This window comes from Semicossyphus pulcher, unplaced genomic scaffold (assembly GCF_022749685.1).
Source record: "Semicossyphus pulcher isolate SPU_LCO1_2020_fin unplaced genomic scaffold, fSemPul1.0.p SCAF_4, whole genome shotgun sequence".
Lineage (NCBI taxonomy): Eukaryota > Metazoa > Chordata > Actinopteri > Labriformes > Labridae > Semicossyphus > Semicossyphus pulcher.
This window is the reverse complement of record NW_027211715.1, coordinates 26,959,052-26,976,513: the sequence shown is the minus strand read 5'-3', so window position 1 is coordinate 26,976,513 and position 17,462 is coordinate 26,959,052. Positions and strand designations below refer to the sequence as shown.

The following is a 17,462-nucleotide window of genomic DNA, read 5'->3' as shown; positions in this document are numbered from 1 at the left end:
ACTGCTGAACATGACAGGTGCTGCCTTATTTAGAGGTGTCTGCCTGTTTCTCTCCACTATAAGACACTGCGGCTTTGTCTCTGAACTGAAGAGTTGTATTTCTGCGATTGGAAATGTGTTTCTTTCCTCTGTCGAGGGCCCCTTTGTGTTTCAGAATTGTTAAATCGTTGGTTTCTTTTAGAGTTAAGAGCAAAGACAAACTGTCGTGTTTCAGTCAAACATCAACAAATTGTTTAAATCTTTCTCAAGGACACACGAGCCCATTATCTGTGTTTTGTATCTGTTGAATTGTCTTCAGGATCTTTTCTAATTACTGCACAGAGAACCGTCCCCTTTTGGGAGCTCTGATAATCAAGCACGCATTCCTACGATAAATTATTAATATGCATATTCAGAGGAGGAATTATTTAAAGCAACATGCATTCAGATATCACAATCATAGGTAGGAGCTTGGATTTACACGATTAGTCTTTATTTTCTGCAGAGCAACACAAGCTGGTGTTTTCGAGTCTCCAGCCTTCCTGCACAAACAGATATTTTTTGGCCTCATTAAGACGTCTGATCAGAATCGAACCCCTCTCTCTCCCCCTCTCCCTCGTTCTCATGTGTTTTTTTGATGTCGAATTCAAAGCGGCTGCAAATGTATTTTTTATCTGGCACACATTTCTTGCCCACCCCTTCTATGCAGAGCGGGCTGAGGCAGAATAGTAATGACTTCGGCCTTATGGGACTCTAAATGAGTGAAGTTCAAACGCAGCCTTCACATCACAGCACCTGTCAATCAAACCGCGGCCGGTGCCAGGTCCGCAAGCAGAGGGAGCCAAAGAAGTGTGTAGCATGAGTGTGTGTTTACGTGTGCGCATGTACGTTGCTAAACCAGAGGAAAGGGGGCAGGGACTAGTTTGCGGGATGGAAGGATCAAAGCAGCCAGGCTTGGTGCAGTGCAGAACAGGCTGCTTCTCCTCTGCGTACCTTCCATTTTTACAGCTCTTAACTCCAACGATGTGGGCATTGGATGCCAGGCTTTACCTCCAACACACATGATGTTGTTTTCGGAACGCCACGTGTTAACAATGCTCATTGCAACATGTGTCTCACTTTTTTAACACCTCTTAAACACAGTCGGCTTCAGGTATGCTCAAGGACAACATTTCATTACTGGTTCACTTCTATTTCAAGTATCTGAAGGGGACAGTTTCAATGCAAATAAGCAACTGTGCTGGAAAATATCACTTGCATGGTACTTTAGAACATAAACGTGATTCTCGGATGAACTTCCTTTTGACAGCAGCTACATGAAACATTGCCTGACCCCTTTTTTGTTAAGTTTTGTAAGTGTTATGCTGCTATCAGAGACGTATCCTTGGTGCGAGCCATCACACTGTTAATATTAAAGACAAAGCATGTTAGAAAATAGGACTGTTCAGGTCCAAATGAAACTCCCACCAAGGATCCAGGTGTATGTAAAAGGAGGCTTGGTTTTGGACCTAAATTCAGTGGCTCTTGCAATTTACCAAGCAAACAATCAGCCATATATTGTATTCATTTAGAGGCTGACATCATGGTTGATGTAAATGTTAAAAGCAATTGTTTTGGAAGTCTCCAGTTTCATCTGCGAAATTTCCACAACCCTGATCTGAACACTGTAAGTGCCTCTCAGTGTCGGTCCTCCCCAGTATAAAACAGGACATCTATTTATCCCCATACAGCTCTTATCTTCTGAATGAGTCTATTCTGAGCCATTCAATCAAGGCTCCATTGTTACTGCAGACAGGACGGCTCATAAATGGTCAGTATGTTATCAGTTAAGGTTTTACGACTGAGATTGTCTCAACATAAAAACACTTTTTGAAATTCTCATGAACCAAACAAGAGACCATACAATGAATTACTCGTAACAAGCGTCCCGTTTCAAGGTTGTCCATGAGTTTCCTTATGCAAGTCGGTGTTGTTTTTCACAAACATCATCCAAAAGATTCCATGCTTAGCAGTCATAACCTACTCATCTTTTATGTACCACTTTAGTGTTGTCTTAACCTTGATATTAGGGGCGGCTGTGGCTCAGAGGTAGAGTCGGTCGTCTTTCAATCCGAGGGTCGGAGGTTCGATCCCAGCTCCCTCAGGCTACATGTCGAAGTGTCCTTGGGCAAGACACTGAACCCCAAATTGCTCCCGGTGTATGAACGGGTATGAATGTTAAAACTGATTGACGTAGCAGCCTCTGCCATCAGTGTATGAATGGGTGAATGTGACATGTAGTGTAAAAGCAGCTTTGAGTGATTGTTGATTAAAGACTAGAAAAGCTCTATATAAGCACAGTCCATTTACCATTTACCATATTGTTTTCCATTAGCACTGTATTCATGCGGGAAGTAGGAAAACAGCTCCACAGGTTTCTGTGTAAAATGGTGTAGACTGAAAATACAAGTTGGCACCAGTTGTTTGCACTGCAGCATTATTTGGGTGGTCTTGATGAGAGGCAGAACCTCTATGTCTGAGGCCATAGTTCTCTGCTGGAGAACGGTTGATTACTCCTTCTAGGTCTGGTGAGTATCTCATGATTGATAGTACAATGGACCAGGAGACTGACAGGCAGATCACATCAGTGCAGTGCTGGCGTTGTAGGATGCAAAGCCTTGGATTTACCACTCCATCTGCGATCCAACCATCATCGCTGGCCAAGAGCTTTGGGTGGTGACTACACATGAGATTGTGCATACAAGCCGCCAAATTAGTTTCCTCTGAAAGATGGCTGGGCTCATTCTTAAAGATCCAGTATGGAGATCAGACATCTGCAGGGAACTTGTAGTAGATCTGCTCCTTCGAGATGAAGGGAACCTGTCAAGGTGGCGAGAACTGATAAGGAGGCGTCCTTGGTGCTGTGTTTGGGAGGTTCTCTGGGCACATCCAGCCAGGAGAAGATCCTGAGATGAACCTAAAGTCCACTGGAGGGATTCTCTCATCTGGACGAGGAGGGCAGAAACATTTCCGTTCCCTAAGGAGGACTTCTGGACTTGCTTAGCTTAAGTGGAAGAAAATGGATGGAAGGATTGTTGGAAGTTGGAGCTCTGTTATAGATAATTTATCTGACACAATCACATTCAGATGTATTCTAGGAACTGGGTAATACCTTTGTTGGGAAAAAAGCTAATTGAAGCAGTTTTCCATGGAAAATATGATTCCCCAGCCATTACTGCCATTTAATATGAGGTCTGGGCAGCAGATGATATAGCCAGCGATACAATGGAGCTTGAATTAAACAAGCGGAATCTATGAGTTTCAGCAGATGTTTCACATAATTAGATCCACTTCATGGTTTCACATAGACTTCTTTACCCTCAGTCAGCAGCTCCTTTAGTTAAAACATGAACCTTTCCAAGAGTCCGATGTGTCTGCAAACCTGTGAGTTTGGCTTTTATTGGAAATGAATCTGTGAGCAGTAAATCTGTTTGGACAAAGCTGCTTCGACAGCAAATGAGCCGGACACGCTCTATAAATTCCTCAAATGTTGCCTGTTTGTGTGTGTTTAGGTTTGATGGAAACTTCAATACCAACGTCTCCAAGACCATCTGCTGTGACAGACTTTCCCCCACCGTCAACAGCCGAGCTTTCAACCCCGGACGGGACCTCAACTCAGGTTTGTCAGACACACAAAACACACACCAGATAAAGGGGTAGGAATTTGGTTGAAAATGAACCGACCTGGTTTAACAAAAATATTTTGTTACCATGGATTGCCCCCCAAACGTTTTTTAATTAAGAAGTTGAATCAATTAATTGTTCTTCTTTTCAACTGAGATGTTAAAAGGAGAGGACATTGATCTGCGATGGAAATAATTAGCTGTGCGTGTCTAGAGAGAACGTTTTACAGTCTCTTTCTGTCACACTTCCTTCTCTTTCTCTTTCTGTTTTCCCTCCCTTTGATTTTAAAATGATTTTTATAGCCGGAGATCAAACACTCTTTGTTTGACTTTGAACTCTGTCTGCAGTTGCGTTCAGGAGGTTTAATCATGCAGTTGTAACAGTTCTTTGTTTCTGTCCTCACTTTGCCTCTAATGGAAATTGCATCAGCTGTTACAAAACTTCATCGCCGTCGTCAAAGAGAAGGAGCGATGGAAAACAGTTTGATAGTGTTTGCAGAATATGTGAACCCACATCTGTCTGCACCACACATGTCGGTCTGTATTTCATTAAAAAGAAGATGGGCTTAATAGACTAAAAACCAGCTAAAGGCCAACTTTCCCCTGCTGCTCTTTCTGTTTCTGTGTTTCCTCTGCTTATATGCAAGAAATATCAATCTGTACTACCTGCATTAATTAAACGTATGAGCTGTATTTCCCAGAGTACTAAACCACCTTCGCTGTGTCTCTTAACTTTCCACTTTCAGTCCTGCAAACATTGTAAAATCCCTGCTGGTGCCCTCCAGGAATGAGTGATTTTATAGTCTCAGTAATTGAAACAAATTTGACTGATCTGTGTAAGTTTCCACATTAGATTGTTTTCGAACTCCCAAGGTTTACCTATAAAAACCTTGCCTATTTTACCAAGACGTGCAGTTTCAAGCCGAGAAATCATCTGTTACTTTACCAAACTCAAAATCGAACTCTGGTATCCTTCCAGCTCCAGACGAGGACTGTGTTTCCCTACAGCTCGTCTGTCAGGCACGTTTTTGTTATTTAAACCTGGGACCTGGACCCAAAGATGACACCTATTCCCTCAAATAAGAATTGCTCGCCTGGGGCATATGTCAAAGTTCTTTAATTCCAGGGTATGCAACTCCTGCTCAGTCCACAGACTTTATTTAGTGATGACCTCACAAGTTTTAAAATAACTTGAGGGGAGTTTAATAAACAGTTTAATAAACCTAAAACCTCCACTGATCCAAAATGTGTCATAGAAAGAGTTATGTTTGACATTTCAGGTGTTGTGTTTGCGAGGGGAATTTCGCTGCAATACCACAAGTGGCCACTGGGCAAAATTGAGAGCAGGGGCCGGTTTCACAAAGATAGACTTTGACTATGGCTTGGATATAACAAATAGTCCGACTTCAGATAGACGTCTAATTTCATCCGTTTCACAAAGCAGTTCAGTTCTTGACCATCTTAAACAGGACTATGATGCATTGAATTCTGGGTAAATTAAGACTTTTTTCAAAACCAAAAAAATGGCAGACCAAGTAACAGCATCTAAACGCTGAAGTCTGTTTACCCCAGCAGAAAATGTTTGTCTAATGGAGGAATTCAACAGATATAAAGGCGTTTAGTTCGAAAAAAAATTGTGACAACAACAAAAAACATGATAAAACATTACACCAACAGTAAACCGTGTTAACCCGCCCCCGTTGAAAAGACCATCAAAGACGTTCAAAAGTCGGTGCTACTGGTCAGCAGGTGTAACTGATTGTTACCATGGTAACATGGGTCTTAGAGCTGAGTTAGCCGAGGGGTAAGGTGTCTAATTTTGTGGACTTAAAATTAGTCAGTCTTGATTTTGGTGAAACGGTCTAACTTGCATTAGACTAATCTTTGAGCAAAATTAAGACTGGCCTAACACTATAGACAAGTCTAAAACATCTTGTTAACAGCAATATCTTAATAATAAATCCATGGCTTGCACCCTTGCTAATCATTGCTCTAGCCCAACATCCCCAATTTCAGTCACTAAGACTTATCTAGTTCTAATTTAATACCATAACCCATTTGGGTTGCAAAGCTTGTTAGCAGGACTTGGATGATAAAACGTGATAATAGTACAAACATAAATTACACCTGAGACTGAATCCAGGGGGTAAAAGTTACATAAGCATGTTGAACTACATGGCTAGCTTCAAATAAAGTGCTTGTCGGAACCACTTCTTAAACCTCCTCCCGACACTTGTTGATGCGGGAAAACTGGTCGACTGGGCAGAATTTCTTTATCTTTGTCAATCCAACAGTCACGCCCACTTCCTGCAGCAACTGGCCATGTGTTCAGAGAGTAGATACGAGTTTTCGCGTTAAGACATTTACGCTCGACGCTGGATAAGAAACTACTTTTGGATGCATTTTTCCTCCATTGCAACCTGGATATTGCCGTTGCCCCCATCTCCCTTCCCTTTTTACAGGAAACCACCATCATTTGTTCTTCTTCTGCCATCCCATTGCTCCCACACCCCCCTAACCCCACCCCTGTTTTATTTTTTTCCACACATCCCGGCCTCCTCTTTCTACAAACCATTCATAATGACTGCCATTCATAACACGTCACCATCGGCTGGGTTTTATTTTCCTAACAAGCCAGTCACGGCGAGTTCAAGTTACCCCTCCACCTCCCCTCCCCTCTCCTCTCCCCGTCCCTCACACTCAGCCCTCCTTGACCCCCACGTTCCCAGCGTATTCATTCTCTCCCATTTGTCTCAGCCCAGTCTAAACAAGCAGCTACAGAGAGGAAGAAGGGAGGGAGGGAGCGGGTGAGAGGGTGAGGGATAATTGAGAGGGAGAGAATGATGAATGAAGAGGAAGAAAGGAGGGGCGAGAGCTGATTGAAATGGAGTAATTGTATCAAGGCTGTATTGTATACTTCTATCGCCTATCCTCTCATCTTCCATTTTTACTTTTTAGGGAGGAAGGGGGAGATATGAGGGAGATGGTAGATGTGGGAGGCATCATCAGTAATACCAGCACGACGAGTTTGATCTTCCTTCCTGTGCAATTCCCTTTCAATTTCATCTACAAACCTCACGTCTTGGATGGTAACACGTTCTAAAGACCACAGAACTACAGTGAAATTGAAGTGATCTAGCTGTGAAGTTTTTCCAGAGATTCACGTTCCCCAGAGGTTAAACCTATGTATGTTGGTGGTCCTTCAACTTACCTGCTGGTGACTCAAACTAGAGCTGCCAGCAGGTTAAAGTTTTTCTTATGCTCTGAAATATCTCTGTATCTACTGGATGGAGTGGTACAACGATCCATGTTTCCCAGGCTATACATCAGGGTTCCCAGGCGTCCTGGAAAACCTGGAAAATCTGGAAATTTAGAGACTAGTTTTCCAGTCCTGGAAACACCTGGAAATTGATTAAAATGACCGAATATCCTGGAAATAATTTCTGTTGTCCTGGAAAATTTAAATTTAATTTAGCCCCACGCTCAGCACAAGTTTGCCGCCTCAACTCCAGTCAGAGCTCCCAGAGCTGTCACATTCACAATCGAGTCCTGCGAGCGATGTAAGATCGCCGCCTTTAGACGCTTTCTAACCAACTAGAAAAGTATGACACTTGAATTGTATAATCTTTTTTTTTTTTTCAATACATTGCTATGTCCTTTCAGGTGTAACTTGGATAGATGTAGGCTTAATGAACGACTTCGCTCCATCATTGCGCCTCCGTACGTTTTACACAGAAGACAGAACATGACAGGTGTAATAATCCCACCTTGAACTGGCAGTGTAAAAGGGGCTTGAGACACTTCATCGTGAACCCTGCATCATCAAAAAAGGAGGAATAAAAGTGGGGTTAAAAGTGTCAGTACTAGGCCTACCGGTAAATGATATATTTGAGAGCAAGTCCTGTCCCGTATTGTCAGGAAAAACTCCTGGAAAATAATTTCGTAAAAAGAGTGGGAACCCTGATACATACTGAACCAATGATTTTGGTGACTTACCATTCAAAGACAGCATGAGCTTTATGGCTGTGAAGCTTCTCGGTCATCCAGCTCAAGGTACTTCGAAGCTTAACCCAAAAGGCGACTGGACTTGGTTGAAGTTGATGTTTCGCCTCTCATCCAAAATTCTTCTTCAGTTCTGAACTAACTTGTGACCGGAGCTAGAAATGTGAGCCTCACACGTTGGATCATGTGAACCCAACAACCCACCAACACCAGAGGGTTATACCGGCTCTTAGTGATACGAGGTCAACAGCCCAGGTTAATTACTCTCACTTGATTTCAACATCTATTAGCATACTAATGACCCACGGAGGCTTGTATTTCTAGCTCTGTCCACCAGTCATAACTCCAGCCAATCCCAGCTGCCTTTTGGATAAAGCTTCGAACATGAGATTCATGCAGGTTTAGCTGCATTGTCAAGAGAAAAATTATCTGTTCAATACTTTGATTTTTGACGAAATAGCTGCAAAACTATTGACATTCCCATAAGCCTAAAATGTTCTGAGGTGTGTGCTAACAAGCAAAAGTTAGCCTGCTAACATGCTAAGCTAAGATCTGGAGTATGGTAAACATTACCTGCTCCGCATCCACAGTATATTAGTATCTTTAATTTATGATATATATAGACCTGCTTGCCTCACTGTTGTTAGTGAAGTTGGTGAAATGAAAGAAACATGAGAGCTTTTAAAGCAGGTCAGAACTAAAATACACTTTGATGTTTAAGTTTCAGTAAATTCTTCAGCTGTCTTTGTAACATTTGGAATATCCTCTACCAGCGTATGATACTTAAAGCTGCACATATGGTTTGTTTTTAATGTGGATGATACCAAAGTATAAAAGCGCATCATTACAAACGGTCTGCAGGAAATTGGTGCCATTTGGGTCCTATTTCTTGGCCTGTCCATCTGCTTCTGGGAAGCTCTAAACATCGTTGGCAGAGTGGAGCACTGTGGCCTGACAGATGTTTAACAAGCCCTTCTTCCACTGTCAACACAGCTGAGTGTTTCCTGTTTATGTGAGCCTCAAAGATGGATGAAGTGACTGGGTGCAGATGATGTACGTTGGGTGATGGCGGTGCGCAAGAACCTGCCATGTTTGGAAAGTTGTGGCCAAGCACATGTAGCCCAGGTGCCATTTGTAGTGCTCTGTTCTATGTGTGGATATATTTAATCTGTGTTGGATTTTATTGTTAGTTGAATATGATGTATATGTTAAGATTTCCCATCCCTCCAATGGAAAACAAAAGCCTTTGCCTTGTAAGACAGCTGGAAGGTCGAAGCAGGTTCTCTGTAGCAGTTGATGAATCAACATAATCACCAGCCTGAAGCCTCATTCTGGGACTATTTAGACCCAGCTGACATGCGAGCTTGGCGGTTAGCATGTCCGGCAAAGACCATAAGCTTAACAAGATATTTGAAATCCTAACCCCGTCTATGGAAACCTCTAACCAAGTAAAAACAAATAATCAGCCAAATGGCAAAGTGAGGCCAATGCATGCAGCTGCTAATGACCTGCAGAAACCACATTGCACATGTTCTATTAGTAAGAAATGAAACGTTACTACTTGAAACCTTCTAGATATATTTGTTAAACTTCTTGAGACTTAAGTTGTTGGTTTCATCATGGTTGTTTTTTAAAGCAACAAATGGATGTTCCAGCTGCATTTTTGTTTCATGTGAATCTAATAAAGCCTTCTTTGATGGCCCCGCTCTGTTTCTCCCCTCGCTGTCTCTGTTTTCGCCTCGTAAAGGGCCCAAAGTTTCTATTTGTGTCTCTCTAACTCCGTCCCCCCTCCCCCCCCCCCCACAGCTCTTTGTGAAAGGCTGTTTTGTGTGGCAGTGAGCGGAGAGGAAGTTGCTGGCTTTGTGATGGGATCTCAGTGAAGATACTGTTGACTCTGTGAGCCAGTAAAAAAAATATCTGTCTGTTGGTTTTGAGCAAATACTCAGGCTCAGTGTCTCTGCAGAGGCGATGGGTTAGGCTGTTATTTCAGCTTGCCTTGCTGTCACGATTATAACAGACTGATCAAAATCCGGCGTCCAAATGAAAGAAATTACCTGCTTATTCTCCATGGAGTTTGGTTGTGAACTGGGAAAGTATTTGCAAATGTATTTATGTCCAGTAGGGGCGGGAATCACAGGGTAACTCACGATACGATATGATACACGATACGTGGCCCACTTTAACGATAATATCACGATCATACATCACGATATCATCACAGAATTTGACACAAACTGAGATGAAACAATGTGTTTCAGTCTGTAAATTAAATTTACAGAACTATAGAACGGAAACAACAAATTAAGACTTTGGATGTGAAAGTGGCTGGCGCAGCTCTTAACTTCTTCTCACCGCTGTCTGACATTATTCATGTCATGAGGTGGTGTCGCGCTGAGCCAAATATTTGTAAATTAAAATACTGATATTTGACGCTAGCCTATTGATAATTGTACTACATGAGTCAGGACGACTATATATTACCGTATCGATATTTGTCCCACCCCTAATGTCCAGTCAAAAAGTGATTAATAATTCGTCCTCAAACCTTGAAAAAAGGCTGGTTTGAATGGATCTGAATGAGGTGTTAAAAGTCCAGTAACAGCTGACAAAGGCAGGGCAAGGTAGAAACTAGGTACAAGTTTTTGTGCTGCAGCTTGCAAACTTGATTAATTGTGATTCCCAAATAAAAAGTGAGATTCTTGTCTTTGATTCTGATTATGTTTTATCATCAAAGCTGTAGTTTCGTTCTCTTTTGGGCCTCTACGGCGATAAACGGTAATTGCATGAGCACACTTCCCAGATATTCAGACAGTGTCGCATGTGTGACGTCAACGGTTGGCTCCCGTTGTGACTCTTGATTTTCCTCGCTGACGGTCACTTTCCTTTTCAGACTGTTTGCCTTCATCTGAGCGTCGAATTTGTTTCTTTTTCTTTGGATTTTCACTTATTTTTGAAGTTGTATCTGTAGTCATCCATCTTTTCTTTGTTTGTTCAGCCATAGTAGATTACTGTTTACTCGCAACACTTGCAGAGACCGGAAAAGCAGCCGCTTAGCTCCGCCTACCCTCTCTGGCAGACCAAAGGCTTTCATAAGGGGGGGCATAGGCTCAATCACCATTGTGTTACCTCACTCGGGGATGGATAGTGACTTTATTTATTATTTATTTAAATGAAAATCGAGATTATCACTTTAATCAGGAAAGCCCAAAGCCATTCAACAGTACATTTTTATTCTCTATTGTCATTTAAATTCCGTCACATGAATGAAAATCCCCTTTCCCCCTGATCTTAGAGATTATAGATTGAGAATAACAGAAGTGCCGTTCTGCTAGCTTACAGCTAATGTCTGTACAGTTTGGGGTGAATAAACAGAAGAAGTCCAAAGGTTCAAATTCACCTCATGTTCTGTGTGAAACCACCTAAAGCTTGAATAGTTCCCTAATGTGTCCTCCATTTAACAAGACGCTGGGCTTTTAACTAAATAAATGAATAAAGTGTTGAGCATAAACTGCGTGATTCGTGATGCCTTTTTTGGGGGGCGATCTTGTCATGTGAGCGGTTTCTCTCTCCCGCTCTGATTCACACATGACTCAAAGTAACTTGAAAGCTCTCCCTTGAAACAGAAGTTTAGCTTCTCAGCAACATTAAAGGCAGTATCAGCAGGATTTGTTGCTGGAGGTATGTAAACAAAACTTTCAAAGTTGGCCCCTCCTCTCCGGCTCGACGACACAAGCGGCTTCCTCATGAATGAGTGTTTAAGATCTGACATTTGGTCTCTGGGAGTCTCGTCCTCACACCCCCGCGCCCTGTTTATGCTCCACCCACCGCAGCTCAAAGGTCGACGCCTAGAAACGCTCTGCACTCGGCAAAATAATATGAAACCCAGGCAGAGGGCAGGGGCACAGTTAGAGTAGGTCGCAAGTGATGATTGAGAGAGAGATTATCTTTGTCTACACATCGTGTGAAGTGCTCATTCTGCCTTCCAAAATAAAACCCTCAATCCTACTTTGCTCGCATTTTTTTTTTTTACCATATTTCCTTCCACCCCACCTTACCCCCTTCCTGCTTTGTATTTCCATCCTTGATCCCTCTCCTCCTGGTCCTCCTATATCCTTCCCTCTTTTTAAACATATATCCTCTCTGTCTCTTCCCTCTACAGTGCTGGCAGACAACCTGAAGTCCAACCCCGGGATAAAGTGGCAGTACTTCAGCTCAGAGGAGGGCATCTTCACAGTCTTCCCTGCACACAAGTTCCAATGCAAAGGAAGTTACGAGCACCGCAGCAGGTACAAACCAACGTCTGCTTTTGTTTAAAAATGTTTTGCCTTTATCGTCCACTCAAAGTTGATGCCAAACACCCACATTTGAAGACAGATATCACTCGTATATCATCAAAGCTTAAGAAACGGCTGTCTGAGATTAAAACCTGCCCTCACCCTCTCTCCCCCTCCTCTCTGCCGGTGGCTGTGGGGTGGCCCACAGGGCACGTCGATGGCATGCCGCCCTCACACACACACCCTGACCACACATGCCCTTGGCAGGAATGTGGCTCTGTACCACTAAAGCCTGTTGGAATTTCACACCTCCAGTGTTGTGGGTTTTTTTGCGGCCGCGGCTGAAAGACGTGTCTCTCTCTCTTTTCTTCTCTTTCTTTATCCCTTTGTCTCTCTCTTGTTCCTCTGGCACATTTTCCATTTTTACTCCCTGCTTTTAATTATGTCTTGTAGGTTTTTTTTCTCTTGCGGTTCAAGTCAGTGAGCTGGCACACAGCCATGAGAGAATTGACATTTCTTGGCTTGCTTCAAGTGTGAATGAGGCTTTGTGAGTACATCACTCCCCTTCCCCACCCTGTGTTGTCCAGCAGACCACACACAAAGGCAGTGACCCTCCTACTGTATCGCCTGCAGCCTCCATTACCCGCAAAACTGCTCATAAAATAAAACAACACATGAATCAGATTTGGAAAATATACTTCAAAGTATTCAATTTAGACCGACATTAACCTCATCCATCCTTTTAACACTTAAGTTTTTATAATAATTTCCTGTTTGCTATTTATTTGTGTAGGAATCTTCCTTCATTACAGGAAGCTACTTGTGTTATGGTAGTTTCTATATGTCACAATGACCATATAAGGTCTGAAGGATGCTGAAATCTATTTTTTTTTTAAAAACATAAGCATAAACTGAAAAGTAAAATGACTTTTATAGCTTTTGCAGCTGCACGATTTCCCTTACACAGGGAGTCTTGCACATATGGTTTTCTGATGAATAACTGCGATGACGGCATGAAATGCATAAAAAGTGTTGAACCTCCCCAAATATAACCTTTTTTTTGTGTACTTTTTTTTGGCTTTTGCCTTTATCGATAGGACAGCTGAAGAGAGACAGGACATGTGGGGAGTAGAGAGTGGGGAAAAAAAAGACAAAGACATGATGTTTAGTTAGCATTTATATAAAACACACAACACAAGAGTCACGTTGCTGTTTTTGGTTTAACTAATCTGGTTGGTTAAAGTGATAATCTCGAAGATTTTCATTAAATAAATGTCTGTTAAGTCACTATCTATCGCCGAATGAGGTAACACAATGGTGATTGAGCCTATGGCCCACTGATGAAAGCCTCTGCATTAGCAGCATTACAGACTGGGTGTCAAAATCACAAGCGGCGCCCAGTTAGTGACGCGTTTTCCATCAGCCAGCAGTGGTTGGTCTGCCAGAGAGGGTAGGCGCAGCTAAGCGGCTGCTTTTCCGGTCTCTGCAAGTGTTGCGAGTAAACAGTAATCTACTATGGCTGAACACACAAAGAAAAGATGGATGACTACAGATACAACTTCAACAATAAGTGAAAATCCAAAGAAAAAGAAACAAATTCGACGCTCAGATGAAGGCAAACCGTCAGCGAGGAAAATCAAGATTTACAACCGGAGCCAACCGTGGACGTCACACAATTAACGCAATTACCGTTTATCGCTATAGGTGCCACCAAAGAACGAAAATGAGATCTTCGAGATTACAACTTTAATTTGAAAACTAACTTAAATCGGAAGTTTCTCTTTTTATTTTAGCGTTTATTGTCACTGTACAAATGCTCTTACAGTAGGTGTCTATATTGTTTTGGGATGAGGATTGTATTTATATTTCTGTACAGTCAAATGTCTGATCTCTTTATGCATTTCTGTGCTTGTGTGTACACCTGCAGGCCTGTGTACGTGTCTGCGGTGCGTCCCCAGTCTAAACACATCGTGGTGATGGTGGACCACGGAGCGTCTGTGACTGACACCCAGCTTCAGATCGCCAGGGACTCTGCACTGGTCATCCTCAACTCCATAGATGAACATGACAAGGTTGCCTTATAAGACAAATGCATGGAAATAACTCATATTTAGTCGTTATTACAGCATCAAATATGCTTAAACACTAAAAACAAAAACAAAAACAACAAAAACATTCTAACCAACACAGTTTTTATTTCTCATTATCACTCCTCTCCAGATCTCCATTCTCTCAGTGGCAGAGTCGGTTCGCTCCTGTTCTCTGGATCAGTGCTATAAGAGTCTGCTCTCTCCGGCCACCAGTGAGACCAAGAGGAAGATGAGCACCTTCATCTCCAACATCAAGGCCTCTGATGGAGCCACGCAGCACGCTGCAGGCTTCCAGAAGGCCTTCCAGCTGCTGCGAAACACCAGCAGTCTCTGGAAACAGAGCACCAGTAAGAAAACGTTTGCAATGCGCACAGTTCTCTGTGTGCTGCTTCAGTGATCAGTTCAAGCTCACATTGTTGATCTGAACGAGTGTGGTGACTGTCCCTGTTTTCTATCAGCCACAGACATGGTGATCATCTACCTGTCGTCCGGTATCACATCTCGAGAGTCGTCGGAGCAGGAGAAGAGAGCGACGCTGAGCGTGGTCAGAGAGGAGAACCGACACCTGAACAACTCGGTCATGATCCTCACCTACGCTCTCATGAACGGTAAGTCACTCGTATTAAGACTGATGAGAAGATGTTAGCTACAGTAGCAGAACATCCCGGTCTATAGCCGGTTTGCGAGCTCTGGAAAGACGCCTCCTCCTCTCTGCATGTTAGCTTTGTAGCAGCAACTGTTGCGACAGTTAGCTTAGCCGCAACCTAGCTAACGTAAGTTGCCCTACTTACGTTTTTAGCTCTAGCTTTATATGTAATAATTGTCTTTAAATAGTTTTATACACAGATTCTTATCCGCAATCTTCTTCCAGAGTCGCACACCCAATTTTAATGTTTTGTTTTGCACGTATCTAGGTCTTAATTTTGGTCTCTGCTGTGGGCTGTTTTTGTGTGCCTGATATATTTTCTCTATGTTCTTTGGCACAATGTGCTCAAGAGAAGACTGAAGGTTAGAGAGGTGCTCAGAAACCTCAAAGGCTTTATTGTTTGTTGGTGTGGTGCGTATGCTTCCTTTTCCTCTTTTATTGTCCTTGTCCATCCATCTGCCTCCTCTAATTCCGCCTCCCTCTGCAACACACACGCACACACACATGCATTAGTCCACCATTAATACAAATCGCTCTTGCATCTGAGAATGGAAATGAGGTACATCTAAGAGAGGAGAGAGTGAGACTTCAAAGGGCGTGCTGCTCACTGTGTGTGTGACTGACAGAGGACCTTGGCTGTTTAAAGAGCTCCATGATGAAAAGGATGCAGAAATCTATCGTCCTCTGAGTGTATTAGCATTGCATATCCAAAAAAACATTTGTTTCGTTGCTGATGCTGCTCCACGCAGCTGAAAGGCCCGCTGTGGGTGTGCGTGTCTTATTCCCTGCATCCCCTGCCAAATGTGAAGTGCTGATTGTTCAAGGATGATCAGCAGTCCCTTGGCAGTATAATGCACAGTTGTTTGCCTGTGTGTGCCTGTGCGTATGTGTGTGTTGATGAGATGCCCGCCTCCCGAGCAGAAACTGTATTATAGGCTGAATGAACTGCTCTCCTGGCCCTTACAGTAGACTAAATGTCAGCTATTACCTGCTTACTCGTTGTGTTCCACATTTAGCTGATTTTATTTTCATTTATCATTTTCTAAAATGTTAGAAAATATAATTCCAGAGCCCAAAAACGTGTCTCTGAATTTTTTTATATTGGAAACAAATTGAGTTCTTGACCGCTAGTACTGCTATTAAGCACTGTTTCAGTTTGTGAGGAGGTGAGAAGAAGAAGAACACTTGCCGGTGTAAACATAACTCAGGGTCATCCATCCTTTTTTTGCTCAGCGGACTAATTTTTAATATGCATTTTGAAGGACTGTGCATAAATAGCACTTATAGGTGTTTTACACACGCTGTCATTTCCCCTACCCCTCCTGAGGTAACTCTTAAACTCTGTTTTAAGTGAGTGATGATGGACTGATGACCTCGCACACTGATACTGTTAATGTTAATGTAGTGTTGAGGAAAAATTCAGTACATTCAGGACCGTGTAAGGTTCAACGTAATAACCTCAAAAATATCCAATAATAGCACATGATCTGCTGTATATATACATATATAAACGTTTTGATGAGAAGCAGTTAGTATCAAAGCCCGACGTTGGGTTTACGTCACACACTAATGTTGGGTTGATGCCAAAACCCCGTCGTTGAGTTGACGTCCAAATTCGACGTTGGTTTTACGTCAAAAACCAACATTGGGTTGACACCAGAACCCGACGTTGAGTTGGCGTCAAATACTAACGTTGGGTTTATGTTAAATACTAACGTTGGGTTTATGTTAAATACTAACGTTGGGTTGACGCCAGAACCCGACGTTGGGTGGACGTCAAAAACTGGTTGATATCAGAACCTGACATTGAATTTATGTCAAAAACTGACATTGGCTGGACCTGATGTTGGGTTGACGTCACCCACATTGTACATTTTGGTTGGATATGAAAATCAGGTGGACATCTAAACTCCGATGATGGGGTGAAACATGAGGTCAAAACCCGACAACTAACTGTCAAAATAACTGTTGGCTTATAGAAAACTTGAGCGGTCATCTTTAAAGAGATCGAGTTCCCTTAAAGCTCCCGTGAGGAACGTTCAGTTTGTGTTGATTTTGGCGCCCCCTGTGGACGAAGCCGTACCTTTTATCTCTTTGCTGATTTTGCCCTGTACATGCTTAAGTGGTGGTTATATGTAGTCATATGTATCACTCAGTTTTTAGCGTGCAGTTAATCACTTCGTCTGACTCCAACCCGCCCCTGGCGGTTTCAGGCGTTAAAAATAACTATACAGAAGTAATCAATCTCGGCCTCACAGGGCCCTTTAAAGTTCAAACATTGGGATCATTTTGGTTTTAAAGATCATTACGCGTGTCCTACAAAGAAAGGTGTGAATGGATACTCCATCTTAAATGAAATGAAAGGAGAAACGATCTGTCAGCAAAATGTCTCAATGTTTGACATTGTCACCCATGGCGACAGTACCACCCCCGTCAAGTGCGCAGCGTGATGATCAGCAGAGCAGAGCCTTGGCATTCAAAAGGGATTCTGCAGTAATCTACTCAATGATTGGATACTGGCAGACATTCTGTGCTCGATCCTTCCCAATGGGCTGCGGGATGCCAAATGTTCCAGGTGACAGCTGTAGGGGCGAGCCAGTGTTATCCATTCTCCTCTAAATGACCTTATGAGGCATGGAAAGATAGAGTCTGATCTGTGCATTAACTTCTCTGCTGCATGTTTTCTTTATAGTGAAGAGGGATTTATCCCCGTCATGATCTCTGAGCTCCACAGAGGACAGTTGGGTTCGGCAGATAAATGGGATTGTACGAATAAAGCTAGCAGAGATCATGACGAGGGATCACAAGT

The 17,462-nt window shown here is 42.7% G+C and overlaps 1 protein-coding gene across 1 annotated transcript in view; it reads left to right on the top strand.

The window, feature by feature from the left end:
- The window catches only part of cachd1 (cache domain containing 1), a 100,826-nt gene that overhangs the window by 54,641 nt on the left and 28,723 nt on the right, over positions 1-17,462 (top strand). The window contains exons 4-8 of the mRNA XM_069680424.1: positions 3,531-3,637; positions 11,803-11,929; positions 13,845-13,989; positions 14,138-14,354; positions 14,466-14,615. Of these exons, the coding sequence (XP_069536525.1) occupies positions 3,531-3,637; positions 11,803-11,929; positions 13,845-13,989; positions 14,138-14,354; positions 14,466-14,615 (746 nt within the window). The remainder of the gene's footprint in view (positions 1-3,530; positions 3,638-11,802; positions 11,930-13,844; positions 13,990-14,137; positions 14,355-14,465; positions 14,616-17,462) is intronic.